This window comes from Manacus vitellinus, unplaced genomic scaffold (assembly GCF_001715985.3).
Source record: "Manacus vitellinus isolate BGI_N305 unplaced genomic scaffold, ASM171598v3 scaffold_7_pilon, whole genome shotgun sequence".
Taxonomy (NCBI): domain Eukaryota; kingdom Metazoa; phylum Chordata; class Aves; order Passeriformes; family Pipridae; genus Manacus; species Manacus vitellinus.
Genome location: NW_021940813.1, coordinates 21,294,170 through 21,309,120, shown reverse-complemented (window position 1 = coordinate 21,309,120; position 14,951 = coordinate 21,294,170). Strand labels below are relative to the sequence as shown.

General features: G+C 40.4%; 1 protein-coding gene across 1 annotated transcript in view; it reads right to left on the bottom strand.

The window, feature by feature from the left end:
- Window positions 1-201: 201 nt before the first annotated feature.
- The window catches only part of COL4A2 (collagen type IV alpha 2 chain), a 143,972-nt gene continuing 129,222 nt past the window's right edge, over window positions 202-14,951 (bottom strand). Inside the window, exons 34-47 of the mRNA XM_018084110.2 lie at window positions 14,832-14,895; window positions 14,371-14,445; window positions 13,650-13,757; window positions 12,631-12,738; window positions 11,322-11,393; window positions 10,813-10,938; window positions 9,255-9,371; window positions 7,902-8,063; window positions 7,668-7,766; window positions 6,777-6,923; window positions 6,025-6,141; window positions 4,967-5,158; window positions 4,393-4,679; window positions 202-1,870 (exon numbers count right to left, since the gene is read on the bottom strand). Coding sequence (XP_017939599.1) covers window positions 1,616-1,870; window positions 4,393-4,679; window positions 4,967-5,158; window positions 6,025-6,141; window positions 6,777-6,923; window positions 7,668-7,766; window positions 7,902-8,063; window positions 9,255-9,371; window positions 10,813-10,938; window positions 11,322-11,393; window positions 12,631-12,738; window positions 13,650-13,757; window positions 14,371-14,445; window positions 14,832-14,895 — 1,929 coding nt within the window. The 3' untranslated portion in view covers window positions 202-1,615. The remainder of the gene's footprint in view (window positions 1,871-4,392; window positions 4,680-4,966; window positions 5,159-6,024; window positions 6,142-6,776; window positions 6,924-7,667; window positions 7,767-7,901; window positions 8,064-9,254; window positions 9,372-10,812; window positions 10,939-11,321; window positions 11,394-12,630; window positions 12,739-13,649; window positions 13,758-14,370; window positions 14,446-14,831; window positions 14,896-14,951) is intronic.

Below are 14,951 nucleotides of genomic sequence, written 5' to 3'. Positions count from 1 at the left end.
CAATTTTAGACACAAATCTTCCCTACTGGATCTTTTTAAGTGTCATGAAATAAACAGGTGTATTCCTGGTTGAAGAGTTTGAGTTTCAGTGGGAGGAGCTTTCTGGGAGTGCTTTTCTAACTCCTTAGGTGCAAACAAAGTAATTTAACAGAGCAGCCCATATGGAAAATAACAGTTAACAAAATAGAAATCATCAACAAATAAGTGTAGAAAAAACCCAGGTTTTATTTATGATACAGTGAGGATGGAATGTAATTATAAAAGCCAAGAAGCACCTGAAGCAGGAGCGAGGTGAGCTATTAAAAATCAACTGTCATTGCTATAAAAGTCTCTTCTTCCACTTCAAATTAAACATTCAGGTATATAACCAGATTATGCAAATAAGAATTTTTCAGCTGATCCTTTTTTTCCCACTCTCTTGAAGTGGTGACAGATGATTTTGGGTTAAATTGCTTCTTTCCACAGAAGGAAAGAGCTAGCCATTCTGTCATTTATCAAGCCTTTACTATGGGAAATGATGGTGCCAAATAAATGCTTAGTTTCCTTCCTTTTTGCTTTTGCAAGGATGGCTGTGTGCAAATTGGGATGGTGGTCATCCCATTGCCACATGTCCCCAGCTGCCAGGACAGCATGCCTTCAGACAGCCAGCTGGCAGGTCTGCAAGTTCTGTGTTTGAAGGTCATGTGGCACCGAGCAATGCACTCTCCTGCAGAACCACCCCATGTGCAATAGCTGCTCCAACAGCAAGTGGCTAAAATCGTTTTGTGATGAGTGGCTTGATTTCAGAGGGGAAAAGCTGCAATGAAAAAACCAATGGGTGCTGCTGCTGTGTGGGTGGTGTGACACAGATGAAACGTCCACAGCATCCTCTGACCTGGGGTATGTCTAGAAAAAAATCATCAAGCATATAAAATAAAATACTGATCTTCGTCCTAGAGACTCCTAACCAAATAGGAAGAGTTGCATTTTGTGGTTACTGTTTCTGGGAGGCCTGTGGGCTTCTCTGCTATTGGCAATGGTTAAGTGCTAAAGCATGGTGAGGCTTGAAAAAAACCAAAAAGATGTTTTGTGTGTGTTTGAAATGCCCAAGCATAAAATACTAAAATTAAAGTTAGGTTTCAATGCTGGACATAAGCATTTTGGATTGCAGTATATTTTCATTATTTTGCAAGGGTTTAGTACTTCGATCACCCTGTGTTAATTTATGGAACTGCAGCTGTTAGTTTTCACTGCTGTGACAAATGCAGTAAATAGAAAGATACATATATTCTGTTAAAGTAAATGTGGTGGGCATCTGTCCAAGGTAACCATTTATTATTGAAGTTTTTTTGGTGTTTCAAAGCTGTGAGTATTTCTATCATTTGGCAAATGATGTAATGTTAGACTAGCAAAAAGTGTGTATATATACTGCATAGTAGGAGAACACAGCGCTAGATCTGTGTGTTAGACTTAATCTGCTTTTACAGACAATTAAAAAGATTTGTTTCCATTCAGCTGTTGAGGTAATAAGTTAAAAAAAGCACCAACATGATCTGTTTAGTTGTCTAACCATCACAGAAGGCTCCACTGTATAAGAACTACATGATAAGGTGGTTCCTTATACTGTGAAAGTCTTCTATAAGTTTTTCATGCAGACTTGACATCTGCTGATGTGGCTTCGGATGAGTCCTGCCTTGAGTGTGTCTGCTGAGGGCTTGCTTTGGAAGGGTTGGTCGATCGTAGTGAGCCAGAAGCTGTATTTGTTTGCAAAGTAGTGACAGGTTCCGCGGGCGCCGTTGCATTCGATGAAGGGAGTCGCTCTGAAATCTTCCAGGCAGCTCCCAGGAGAAACCAGTGACTGTCCTCCACCTTCATCACCAGCAGCAGTGTGCTAAAGGAGACAAGGAAGGCAGCATTCAGAGTGCAACCTCAGGCAATGCTGTCATAAATTCACATGTGTGAAAAGAGAAAAACCGCTAGGATTTCTTCTAATTCTTATCTCCAAAGCAGAAAGTCAGCCAGTCCTGCAGTTTTGTAAGGGTTTGGCTATGCTACAACTATATAAAGGAGCTAGCTCATGTGCTGATGCCACTTTAAAATCTTCTTTCCTATAGTTAAAATTTTCACTGTTGGAAGTCTTAAAATTGGAGAATCATTGGGAAGGGCTGACTGGAGGTCACTTCAACCAGTCCCCTCCTCAGAGCAGGGTCTACACCGAAGTTGCCCTCAGTCACTCCAGGGAGCTGTTCAGTTGTTAATACCTCCAAGGATGGACTTCCCACAACTTCTCTGGGCAACTTGTTCCTCTGTTTTATTACCCTCACTAGGAAGAACTTTCCACCATATATCTAACTTGAATTCCCCAAGTTATAAAGCCTGTCTTACTCTGCATCGCACATGAGGAACACCGTGGAAACAAAATTATCTTCTATGCAGATAACTATTTCCCTCTATGACGTTTTTTGACAGCAAATTACACCAAAATCGTGCATCTTTACATCACTCAACTGTTACCTTTGACAGATACTGTGATAACGAACTGAATGTTACTTTTCTTCTGTCAAAGACATTGCTAACAAAATGGGCATTTTCTCTGTCCCTTTAAGGAGCTGTACAGCTGTATTTTTAAGTGATACCACTGAATTTTCTGTTAGAAACTGAAACAATCTACAATATAAAAGAAAGAAGCTGGAAAATAGAGTTCTTAAATAGTTTTGTAAATGTTGGGAGAAATCTGGGCACATCCAATAGATTTGCCTGCCTGTGTTTTAATAAACACCATACTATGAAAGTGCAAGCTGCAACTGCCTTGGTTTACGCTGCAAGAGGTCCACTGTGTTAGACAAATAACAGAAATGGCCACCTTTTAGCTGAATAAAGGACTGATCTCTGGCTGGTGCCATATAGTGCTGAGGTTTAGATGGTTGTTTTTAAAAAAAACCCCACAAAGCAACAACTCCCTCCTTCCCAAAGGCTGCCACCTAGCACGGGCAGGAATCCATGCTGACTGATACTGTACCTTACTCAGGGGAATGAGGTGACACATTTAAGCCAAGGAATTAAAACAGTATGTACTCTGAGATAACCACAAGTGTGCTGTACTTCTTTCACAGTTGCCTGAGAAGCAAAAATGTGTACACCAAACACTTCATTTGTTCCAAAAGCCAGCTGGGAAAATGTGAATTCTTCTCACTGTGGGTTCCATAGTGCTGACAGACTTTGTCCTGGCAAAAACTTATTGCTAAAGTGACAACTTTGCTCTTAAAAATGCTCAGTGTTTACACAAGGTTTTGCAAACATTTAATTAATCCTTGGAATTCTCGTGAAGTAACTATGAGATTGGTATCAGGGCTTTTTATAGAAGCAAAAGAAAGGTCAAACTTAGGGCTGATCAAAAATTTGACCTGCTCTCCAAAACTGGGGGGTATATTTTCTGTAAGTAATTTCAGATTTCCCTTTTACCTTATTTTCTGAAAAATTTAAGTTTTTGGCTTTGGACATACAAATGGTTTGTGGGTAAGATTGACTGTTGTTCTTTTATGATGTCTTCTGCCACAGAAATCTTATTTTTCTCCCAACAGCCCAGAATTCAGCCCAGTCTTCAATGAGTTAACAACGTGGGCACACTGTTGCAGGTTTTGACTCTTGTGTACATCAAGCAAATCAGAAGAACGAGTGTCTGTTAGATTGTTCACTGACATTCTAGCTGCTCTTTACCACAGCCAGTGTTAAACCCTCCAGTGCTCAAATGATCCCTCTGTATGGTCTTGCAAGAAATGCAGGTCAGGCCCTTCAGTAGGTCATCTGCTGCACACCTAGCACTAAGTTCTTCTGTAACATCCCACTTCTGAATTACAAGATAACAAGCTCTCAGAGATCCTATAAAGCCAAGCTCTTATTGCCATTACAGATACAACACAGAAGCTTGATTTTAAAAACAACCAGAGACTGTCTCTCTTTCCAGACTCAGTGAAAGACTTTGGCTTCTAAATCTTCAACCAAACACCTAAGATTTTTAAGTTTCAGAAAGAAGGGGAAAAGTTGTTGGTTTTTTTATTTTCCAGATCAAATCCTTAACAGTGATACGTAACTCTTAATCTTTAGCTGTGAAAATGCTTTGTAGGCTATTGTTGCACCTTTTAATTCACAGCTTTATTCTGCTCTGAAGCTCTATGTTGTACAAGAAGTAAGGTCTCCATATGCTATGCTGAGAAGAGACCATTTTCTCTGAAATTCACAGAAATTTTGTTGTTCCTCTTTGGTTCGTGGAAACTAGTTTTGTAGTTCCCTGGTTCCCCAGTATGATGCATGGTTTTGATCTTGCTGGCTTTAAAGTGGAGCAGCCTTCCTAGTATCTAAGACTCAAATATAAAACCCAGTGCCACACAAAATGTGACACTGGAGACCAAATACCATAAGGAAGGAATATCCGATCCACAAACTGCGCCAGCCCTCAGGACAGTGAGGAATAGAAGCTTCTTGGCTATGGACAGCAATTGCCACAGCTGGGGCCTCACAAACTGAGCAGCGACTGATATATGGCTTAATCTCATCTTCTGCCACAGGCATCATTGGAAGAGGTGCTGTAGTTGAGAGCCAGTAGGATTTATCATTTCGACTTGCATAATAACAAATATCCCCAGGGTTACAGTAGAGGAATGGCATAGTACTAAAACGAGACAAACATGAGCCAGCCAGCCCTGTTAAAAAAAAAAAGAAGAAGAAAAAGACCAGTCATTCTCACAAAGGACAATACACATTTTCAGTTTTCTGCTCTTTCCCAAGCACCTGCCAGTAAAACCCTGTGGTCCAGAACATTTTGCTGGCTTTACAGGTTCCCTGGAACAACAATGACTTTCAGGAGCTCTCTCAGGGGCACTCTATGAAGCCATGAAGTTTTTATCTTCTCATTTTGATGTTTCCTAAGCCTGTTTGCTGAAGTCCCAGTTTTGGAATTGAGGCTGCTGCCAGCAATATCTGTACATACCTAGATCCTGGTTGTGTGCTTTCTCTTGTCCTTCAAAATACAGCAGGCTGTATCCACTCCAGAGTTTGTTCATGCCAACTGGGCACATTGGCTCTTGATCAGACTGGCTGTGCTTCACCAGCAGGTAGCCCATGCTAACACTGCGACCCGGCATGCCTGGTGGCCCGGGGCTACCAGGGCGGCCTGGCTGACCTTAGAACAGGGGGTAAAAGAAAGAATACAGCTTAGTTGGTGCTCCCACAAATGATCTGATGATAGCTGATATTCCAGCTAAGCTGCTGATGAATAAAGCTTAATTGCATGATGCCTCTTCTTATGGTAAAGTTATTGTAAAAGGAGCTGCAGTTCTAGCATTACAGCAGCAGTTTTTGAACTGGATCAGGCTCCCTGGTTTCTAAGATGATGTCAGAGCTAGGGAAAGTCACAAATAAAATTCTGATTAATTTGAGCATACTTAGTACAATACAGATAAGCATATTTTTCCTTTAAAATGTTTTCTTACTCCAAGATTAACCAATGGTTTTTGAATAGCTTGCATTTGATTCATTCACTTGAAACTATGCTCTGCAAATACCTTTTTCTCTATGTACTTAGCTAATTAAGATAGTAATAGTTCTGCTCTTTGATTTGACAAGGACAGAGGTATTTCTTTTACAAATACATTCCCTTAAACTTCATCTGTCCAAATATCACCTACCTAGCCATTCATTTCCACGAATGTAACTGTTAGTAAAACACTACACTGAAAATACTTAAAGAGAATATAAAAATACACTCAGATCAAAACAAACTCACGAGTGATTAGACATCTACATCTATCAAAATTTATTCTGAAAATATTGCTTTAAGATAACTGTTAAAGGTTGTCCCTTGTGAAGTATCTATAATGACAGAAACTTCACAATCTGCTCCTCTCTCTCCCTCTCTCATTCTCTCTCTCTCTCATTCTCTCTCTCTCTCCCCCCTCCCCTCCTCTCCCTCCAGTGACCTAGTAACTACAGAGCAATTTATTGCAGTGAAATGGGAAAAGGGAAGAAGTGTCATGTGATACCTCTTACCTTCAAATCCCACTGGACCCTGAAATCCTGTTCCTCCTTGTTCACCTCTGGAGCCGGGAGGAGCTGGAATACCACCCCTGCCTTGGAGTCCTGGCTCTCCAGGTGAACCTCTGAAACCTTGCACAACAATGGTCGTAAGCACAGTGACTGCAGAGATTATCAACATGCTACCCACTTTGTTAACATGCACTTATGTACGTTTGGTCCTATCTGCCAAGTTTACCAATTTACACTAAAGGCAAGATCTTATCATGCTTGCTCAGGCAAAAAAAGCACTAACTTCACTGGAAAAGCTTGCTGGGATCAAGAAAGACTACATGAACCCCACAACCCTACTCCTTCACTCTTGGTACCATTCATCTCTGATGAGGCTCATAGCAAGAGGTGCAGTGCACTGGGTCCACACATCACTAACACTACATAATTCCCTGGGCTGACAGCATGCCCACAATGATGTGCAGATTTACACCCAAGATGTTCAGTCTTGATTTGAGCGAGGTCCATATCTGATGTTGCTTTGGCTATGTGAGCATTGCCGAAGTTTTCTCCTATTTTGCTTATATTCTGAATGTTTGGTTATTTTCTGAATGCTAAGAGGAGGAGGAAAGCCAAAGCCCCAGCTTGAGTCAGTTGACTCTCCTTTCTGAAGAATTCCTCACAGAATTTTAAGTAGAAGAGAGTCAAAGCATTACTCTGGTGGCCTCACTCTGCTCAGGGGAACTGAGCTTTCAGTCTGAGTGTGCAATTCCTACCTGGATCCCCTGGTGGACCCCGAGGTCCCATATCTCCTGGGCTTCCAGGAGGTCCTATATTTCCACGGGGACCTGGTGAACCTTGCTCAGCAACCAGCCTTGGAGGAAGAGGGGGCAGCCCAGGAGAGCCTGGAGGTCCCTGGAAGCCTGTGATTAGAAGCAAGATGAGATAGTTTGATTAAAAGAAAAACCCAACTATCCTGTATTTTTCCTTTATGTGCTTTCATCCACAGATATGTTGCTCTCATGTAGCTGCATACGTATGAGAGGGACTGTTGTCTACAACTCACCACTTTGGGTATAGCAGCTATATTATATTGGTTGAATGTGTGTGAGTATGGGATCTCCAAGATGAGACCATCTCCAAGTACATGATAATCTCCAAGAGATTGTTTTCTCTTGGACAGTATACAGATAAGCAGAAGGAAATGATTGATGCTACTGCTCCTTCACTTATGACATAGGGTGCTGGGAAGTTCCACCCAAACAGCCAACAGCTCTCTGAAGTGCAGCACCGTCTTTTGGTGGGCTTCAAGAGACACAAATACATGATGGAGTGAAGGATTTTAAAGGTCTTTCTATATGTTCAGTATGTCTACTCTGGAGGGTTTGTTTAGATCAGAAATTCTTCTCTTTTTTTTTAACCCTGAAAGTGTCTCTGATTTTGGAGTTGGCACCTCATACAAATTAAATTCATAATGGCAAAAAATTGTTTATTCATGTTAAAGCCAGGCATCTGTCCACTGGAATTTGCCAGGATTCACACAGTCATGGAGGATGGAGAGGACTCTGGAGGTCACCCAGCCCAACCTCCTGCTCAAAGCAGGGCCAGTTAGATCAGCTGCAAAAATGAGTGGTTAAGAAAGGAGTCGCATATCTGACTGTACTTACCAGTTACTCCTCTATCCCCCTTGGGTCCAATAGGTCCTAAATCACCCGGAAATCCTACGGTGCCCATAAAGCCAATGACACCTTGTTCACCCTTACGACCTTTAATGCAAAATGACAGGTGGCATTATTGCATTTTAGCACAGATCAAGTGAGTGCAAAAGTCAAGGTAATTAAGCTGCTGTAGCATAGGGGGCTCCCCTGCTCCCAGCCAAGATCAGCATTTCCCATCCTTACCTTTTGGTCCAGGGAATCCAGGAGTACCAGGTCTCCCTGCTAATCCAGGATCACCTCTGCTTCCCTTTGGGCCAATTTCTCCGATCATACCTATTTGTCCACTTTCTCCTTTGCTTCCTGGTGGAGCAGGCATTCCAGGCTGCCCCTGTGGTCCTGGATAGCCTGTTTAGAGGATATATAGTTTGTAATCTGCTTATACTTAAAACCTGTGCACAGAGGAAAATAACAGAACTATCTAACTGTATCCCACCAGGTTTTATTTCCTTAATTTCAGCAGGGAACAAATGTTTAGCTCCCTAATAGACTTATTCAGCACTCCTGTTCCTGCTCTCAGGCTGGCATACCCTTCTTCACCAGTGGCAGAGAAATAAGAACATGAAGGTCCCACAAAGCACAGTGTCAATTCAAGCCAGATTTCAGCAGCAGGTACAGTCTACAATGAGCTATTCCTTCCTCCAGCAAATGCCTCACTTCACTGTGTGCTTCCTTGCTTCATCCTAAATTCTGCAAGTAACTAGAGAGAAATTAGAGAGCAGTGAGTACCTGACTCAGTGCCAGGTGGTAAATAAGCCATAAGCCAAAGACTTACTGTTCCATGTATCTTAGTGCTTCAGTTGAACATCTGGAACCAAGTAAGTACTTCATGCTGTCTTGGGAAATATGGGAACAGCTTCTTTTTCTAAAATTTCATATTGCCTGAGGCTAAACCTGACAGGTCTCTCTTCAGTTACCTCTGCTTCTTATAAGACATTTGGACCTTGTTTCTAAGGAGAGAGTGACTTACTAACTACGGTTTTAAGTGGGGAACTCTCGTGCTGCCTGTCAAAGTTGGATCACGTGTAGATACGAATGCTATGTGTGAGAGAGGCAGGCTCATATCAGGGACTTTTAGAGGGAAGAGCTAATGCTTCCCAGTGTGACTTAGCTTGCATGGTCATTTTACATAGGAGAATTCTGTAAATTATTAAGAAAATATTCTACAGACTTGTAAGTCTGCCACGGACCTCAGATTTCAAAGTAGTAGATTAGTATAAGGCTTCTGAAAATTCTTAAGAGAACTCTGGATTATTAAATCTGCTATTTGCATGAAAATCAAACCTATCAGGACAACCTGGAGGAACTGCCTTTTGCTTTCAAGAGGTCTGTTCCTATTATCTTATGTACCATTAGTTCTGTCCAACAATTATACATATACTTTAATGTTGTATTTAATAGGACTGTTTTAATTAATCGAGACAGAAATAACAATGACTGCTGTTGCTAACCCAGTACTTAATCTTCTATTGTAGTCTGAGGGCACAACCTTGTACTTAATATTTTATTGTTGTTTGAGGGGAACAAGGCATGAATTACCTGGCACTCCATCTAGACCTGGGGAGCCTTTATCACCAGGATATCCTGATATATTTGAAATCCCAGGAGGCCCTGGAAATCCTTCCTGCCCAGGAATACCAAATGGTCCAGGGACTCCTGAAAGAAAGAGAAGAAATAATCTGTTCTGCAAGGAAAAATGTACAATTGCAATTAAAAGGACTCACTTTAGACTAAGTATAAAGAATGGGATTTTCAAAATGGAAAAAACATACAGTTCCCACTGATTTTTGTTTTATTTCTTTCAGATGACATTGTGGAAGTTCTGGAAGTTTTTATTAAAAAAACCAAATACTAGTTCTCTGCCAAAGCTCTCTGGATAGCTAATTACATCTTACTGTGTGGAATGCTAATAATCTTGTGTCTGCTGGGTAACATATTATTTCAATATAGGAAGTACTCAAAATATCCTAGGTATACTGCAGCAGGTAAGAAAGCAGCTTTGTTCTTCGGTGCCTGCAGAGTCAGGGATCACAAACAGTTAGCATTTTTTGGGGTCAGTTAAAACAGAAAGTTTGAATCCAAGAAGTTCTCTACAGATCAAAAAATCGTTAAATGGCCAAAAATCTGACCCACCAATAATAGATGTTTCTTTTAAGTAGATTTGTCAGGAAGCCAAAAGACCCCTTTTGTTTATTAATTTTAATGAAAATAATAATATTTAATTGTGACAAATGATGTACCTTACCTGAATGAGGTAAGCTGTTTCTTCCAATGCTTGATAATAAACCTCTGAATGGTGTTTGAGATGGCACAGCATGTTAGTAACAATAAAGTGTAACACAAAAGAATAGGAATGAGCCATTGAACCAAGCAGGAAAAGGCAGTAAAGTTTTATAGCCATATCATTTCTTAATCCTTTCAGAGCCAAAATGTTGGAAAAATTAAAAAAATTAAAAAAAAAACCCAAAAAACAAACAAAACCAAAAAACTGTAATTAGTTATTTGTTTGCAACATCAGTCTGGTGGCTTCTTGATGGAAGAAAACCAGGTGGTGACCCCTACTGAGGTAAGTTCAGCCTGTTACAGTTTGGTGGGTTAGAGCTAGAAGGATGTACCATTACACTACACGAGGGGTGATGGTGCCAGCAAAGCACTGTGGGTGGGAACAGAGCCCCGAGGTGTCAGCAGCACAACGGCACACTGATGGACAGTGAAGCTTTCAGGAGAAAGGTAAGCACTGACAGATTTGCAACAAAAAGAAAGAATGAAAAGTCATAGTGTTTGTGTAACTGGAATCTGATTAAAAATATTTTGAGACCTGATGGCTGAGAGTAGACTCTGGCATTTGCAGCCTGTTGAGCTCAGTGGGTGCTACAAGGTGCTGCTACCATTGGGAAGGACGCAGACTGTCCAGCACTGGGGAATACACATTGCTGCTTCTCAGCAAGGGCTGGCTGAGCTGCAGCACAAACTCCAAACCTCCCTGACTTCAGGAGTTCTCCTATACAACTGTCTACACTCTACTGCATTTTGTGACATCTCCAATACCCATAGCTGAAACAAATAGTAAGTGGATCCCATTCTCAGGAATACAAACCTGGAACACCTCTCTCTCCCTTCTGGCCTGGAGGTCCTCGGCTGCCTTCCACTCTGCTTGGCTCTCCCGCTTCTCCTTTGTCCCCCACTGCACCTGGGAAACCTGCAGAGCCGTACCCATCTGGACCTGTTGTGAAGTTGTTCAAAATTAAGAGGAAAGCTGAAATGTTTCTGCATGTAGCAACGCATCAGCATGCTAACACACATGGATAGACCATATGGATTTACAAAATACATGAGTCATTTAATGGCTCATGGAAAAAAAAAGGCTCATAAGGGGAAAAAAAAGCCTTGAGGCCTGTACTTTATGAGAGGAAAGAAGTTATGATTTGAAGTTGTGTTCTAATTCATCTGTGGGGCAGCACATTGTGTATGACTTTGCTTGCCTGAATCTACACTGGGCTTTGGAGGGCACAGTTAAGAAAGTCACATTACAAAGATCTCACCAATCAAACTTGCAGCCAACACGATGCTGTGCCTATGAACAGGCAGACTAAGAGTCTCACTTACCTGGTGATCCTGGTAAGCCTTTAGTGCCTGGTAAACCATGTAGTCCACTGATTCCTCTTAAGCCAGGCAAGCCTGTTTTAAAATAATGTTCATTATTATCATAATAGTTTCTATGAGTTTGTATAAATTCCTAGGCAAAATATTCAAATGCTTGAATAAATAATATTCTGTATTAAAATCTGGTGTATTATATGCAAATTAATTAATTACAGTACACTTATTATGAAATACATCATACCATGGTTTTGTGATTGGCAAATTCTGTTATTATCCAACAAACTCAATGCTCTGGAGGTGTTTCTTAAAATATCTCTGATCTGTCTGGTAGCATGCCATTAGTTCCAGTCTTGCTGCCACAGTTTTTTTAATACCTATTTAGTTTTCCAAAATCCTCAAACCAAGACAATTAAGGCATAATTGTAGGCTCTAAATGTGTTTATAATAAAGCTGTCTTCAGGAGAAATTCATTGTGTCATTTAAAAAACCCCAACAAAACCCTAACAAAATGTCTAATAGCTGCTGTTACTGTTGTTTACAGGTAAATTTTATTCCATCTATTTGTACCTGTCAAAATGGTAAGCAATATGTTTAAACTGCACATGTATCTCTAGTCAGTGGTTGGAGCTCTGGAGGACAATTCAATATCAGAAAAATAAGTGGCTGTTCTCTCTCTTCACTGTCTATATGGGTAGCCTTCATAACTATATTAGCTTAGCTTTGATGCAGATTCAGATAAAAGAATAAAAGCAGGGTAATTTCTGGCTGTAAGGCAGAAAAAAAAAATCTGCTAACTTAATATATTAAGGAATTAAGTAGCAACTGATGAGATTCTGTATCATGTGATACAAACAACTTCATTTTAAACTATCACCTGCATTTTGATAGCACAATTTTGTCTAAGCTGTAAGTCATTTATTCTTGAAAACAGATATTGGATCAATTCAGTTTTTGGTGATGATTAAGACAAGTATGTTGCTTTTTATCTAATGCCACATTAGATATTCTCATCTTGTATATCACTACCCTTGCTGCATTTCAAATAATGTTTTTTTGTTTCTTGAAAATTTTCCTGGTTGAAGGAGGTCATCAGCAGTTAAAGTGAACAGAGAAGGCACCAGAAGCCTTAAATCAGAAAGCAACCACATGTGTCTTTGCTAATGCCCCTGGACTTTATGAAGAATAAATATTTAGTAGAGGAAACTGCGACATGGAACTGCAAAAGGCCCCCTTTCTTCTTCTTCTTCACACCAATGAAACAATAGCAAGTGCTTACACTGAAACAATTGAATAGCTGAAGCTGCATGAATACCTGCTTGTCCTGGTAAGCCAGGCCAGCCGGGAGTTCCCTTTTCACCTTGAAATCCAGGCGTCCCAGGGCTTCCTTGCTGCCCTGGCGGGCCAACCAGCCCTGGCAAACCTGTGTGACAATAATGAATCATTGCTTATGAGTGTCCTTAAAACCAGTGGCCCAAAACACAGACTTGTGCTACCTTTATTCTCCCAGGCAGCAAAATAAAGACTTTCCCTTCCTAATGTCAATGACACTGCACTGCTCATCCAACTGGAAGAAAACTAAAGAGAGCAAAGGTAGGAGAGACAAAGTATGAAAGAATAATTAATTACAATGGGTTCCTCCTGTTAAAATGATAACTTGACTTCTATTGCCAGTCACAATAAGTAATTTCATCTCTGTGCACCTCAGTTTCCCCTTCTGCTGCACCTGTTTTGCGTTTCTGACTGGAAAGCTGATCAGACAAGGACTGTTTCCCAGTGAGGTACCCATCGAAACTCCCCAGTCTTGGCTGGAGTTTCGAAGCCCTCTATGAGTAATATGGCAAGCAACTGTTCTGAAAGAATATTTCCATGATCTTCCTGCAATAAGACATTTTCTGAAGCCCCAAGTGTACGATCCAGCCACAGGTGAACTTGACTGGTTTCTCTTGCACAGCTGGCCCATGAGCCTGGCTCACAGGCTCTATAACTGTGTCCTGGGGGATATTGACTTCATTTATAGAAGTAAAGATCATTGAAAAGCCCACTTCTTTACAGCGTTGTGACAATATTAGAATACCTGAATATGCCAGCAATACAACACTTGACTGGACACATAGTTGGTATAAAAAAGGAAAAACTAGTATGAAGCAGAGTTAGGCTTTTGACATGTCCTCTTAAATTCTACTGTGAATTCCACATCCTTGTCACTGCTCTTCATCAACCGAATGATCAACATGTTAAAAACCTTAATGATTTTCTTTCAAGGCAACTAGTTTTTTTTCTTTCTCTTCTTAAACTGTTATATTCTTTTGAGTGTTAAAAAGAATATTTTACCTTCCTGTCCCACAGAACCAGGGTCACCCTGTGTGCCCTTGAGGCCTTCAATGCCAGGGAAACCAGGATCTCCACCTTCACCTTTTTGTCCCACGCCTCCTCTTATGCCTGGAAAACCACAAAACCAGTATATTACTTTAATAATCTCTATATGATCCTAAGCTAACAAGCATAATGTGAACTTGGCTACTGAATGGGTACTGGTCTTGCCACATAAAGACATTCTTCTCATGGTAGTTGCATAATCTGGAAGAATGAATAGTCATCTGGCCAAACCATCATTAAATTTGTTTTTAAAAGTACTCCCCAAATTATATGGAATGTGACACTGATGTTCAAGTGTTATGCATGTGCAGGGAAATTTTAATACATTACCTAACCAACCCAACCAAAAATATACCAGATTTTGCTATCTCATCTTCCATAATCATGGAAGATGATTTATGGAATCATATTGCTCCTTTTATCATCAATGGTAAAAAATTTTATAGAAATATTTACTGTAGTTGCATGTGATGTTTACTATTATAACTATACTTTCAGTTGAAGAGGTGAATGTAGCACATACTCATTTTAATAAAGAAAAGATGAACCTCTCCAGGACTGTCACTGACACAAGTTCAAGAGCCACCAAAAGCCCATAGTAAGCTCCTCCTCCTTCCTCTGTGGACTTTAGTATGTGAAAAGAAATACATCTAGAGAGCAACTGTGAAATTAATACCTGTTAAGCCTGGCACACCAACTTCCCCTTTGAGGCCTGGCATTCCTGGTAAGTTTATAGTATCTCCCCGATCACCTATTTCAAGCAAAAATGAACACATGAGCGGTAAGGCTTTAATTTAAACACTATGTCCTTTTGTTTTGAAGGAATTGCAACTTCTGAGGCAAAATTCAGCAATTATTATCTTTCTAGAATACAAAAGGAATAAGTTAAAGAAGGTAAAAAAAGTTTCTAGAACAGCCTCCCTCCCTGCCATGGATGGATTTATCCATGGACAGTACAGGTTGCATGAAATTAACAGTATTAACCTTTTCATAGCCTCCCACATCTTCAATAACATTCTGTAAGACTGTATGAAGACTCTTTAAGATTTAAGATCCACTAAGACACTTCAGAATTTACTGTCAAATATTTGATGGGTAATGAATATAAACAGCATTCAGCTAAGAGAACAAACTCACCTATTTCTCCATGTGAGCCAGGAGTACCAAAATGGCCTGAAATTCCTGGAATACCCTTTTCTCCCTATTATATGATTGAAAAAAGGTATCAGTTAACAAGATTGAGGATTTATTCAACCC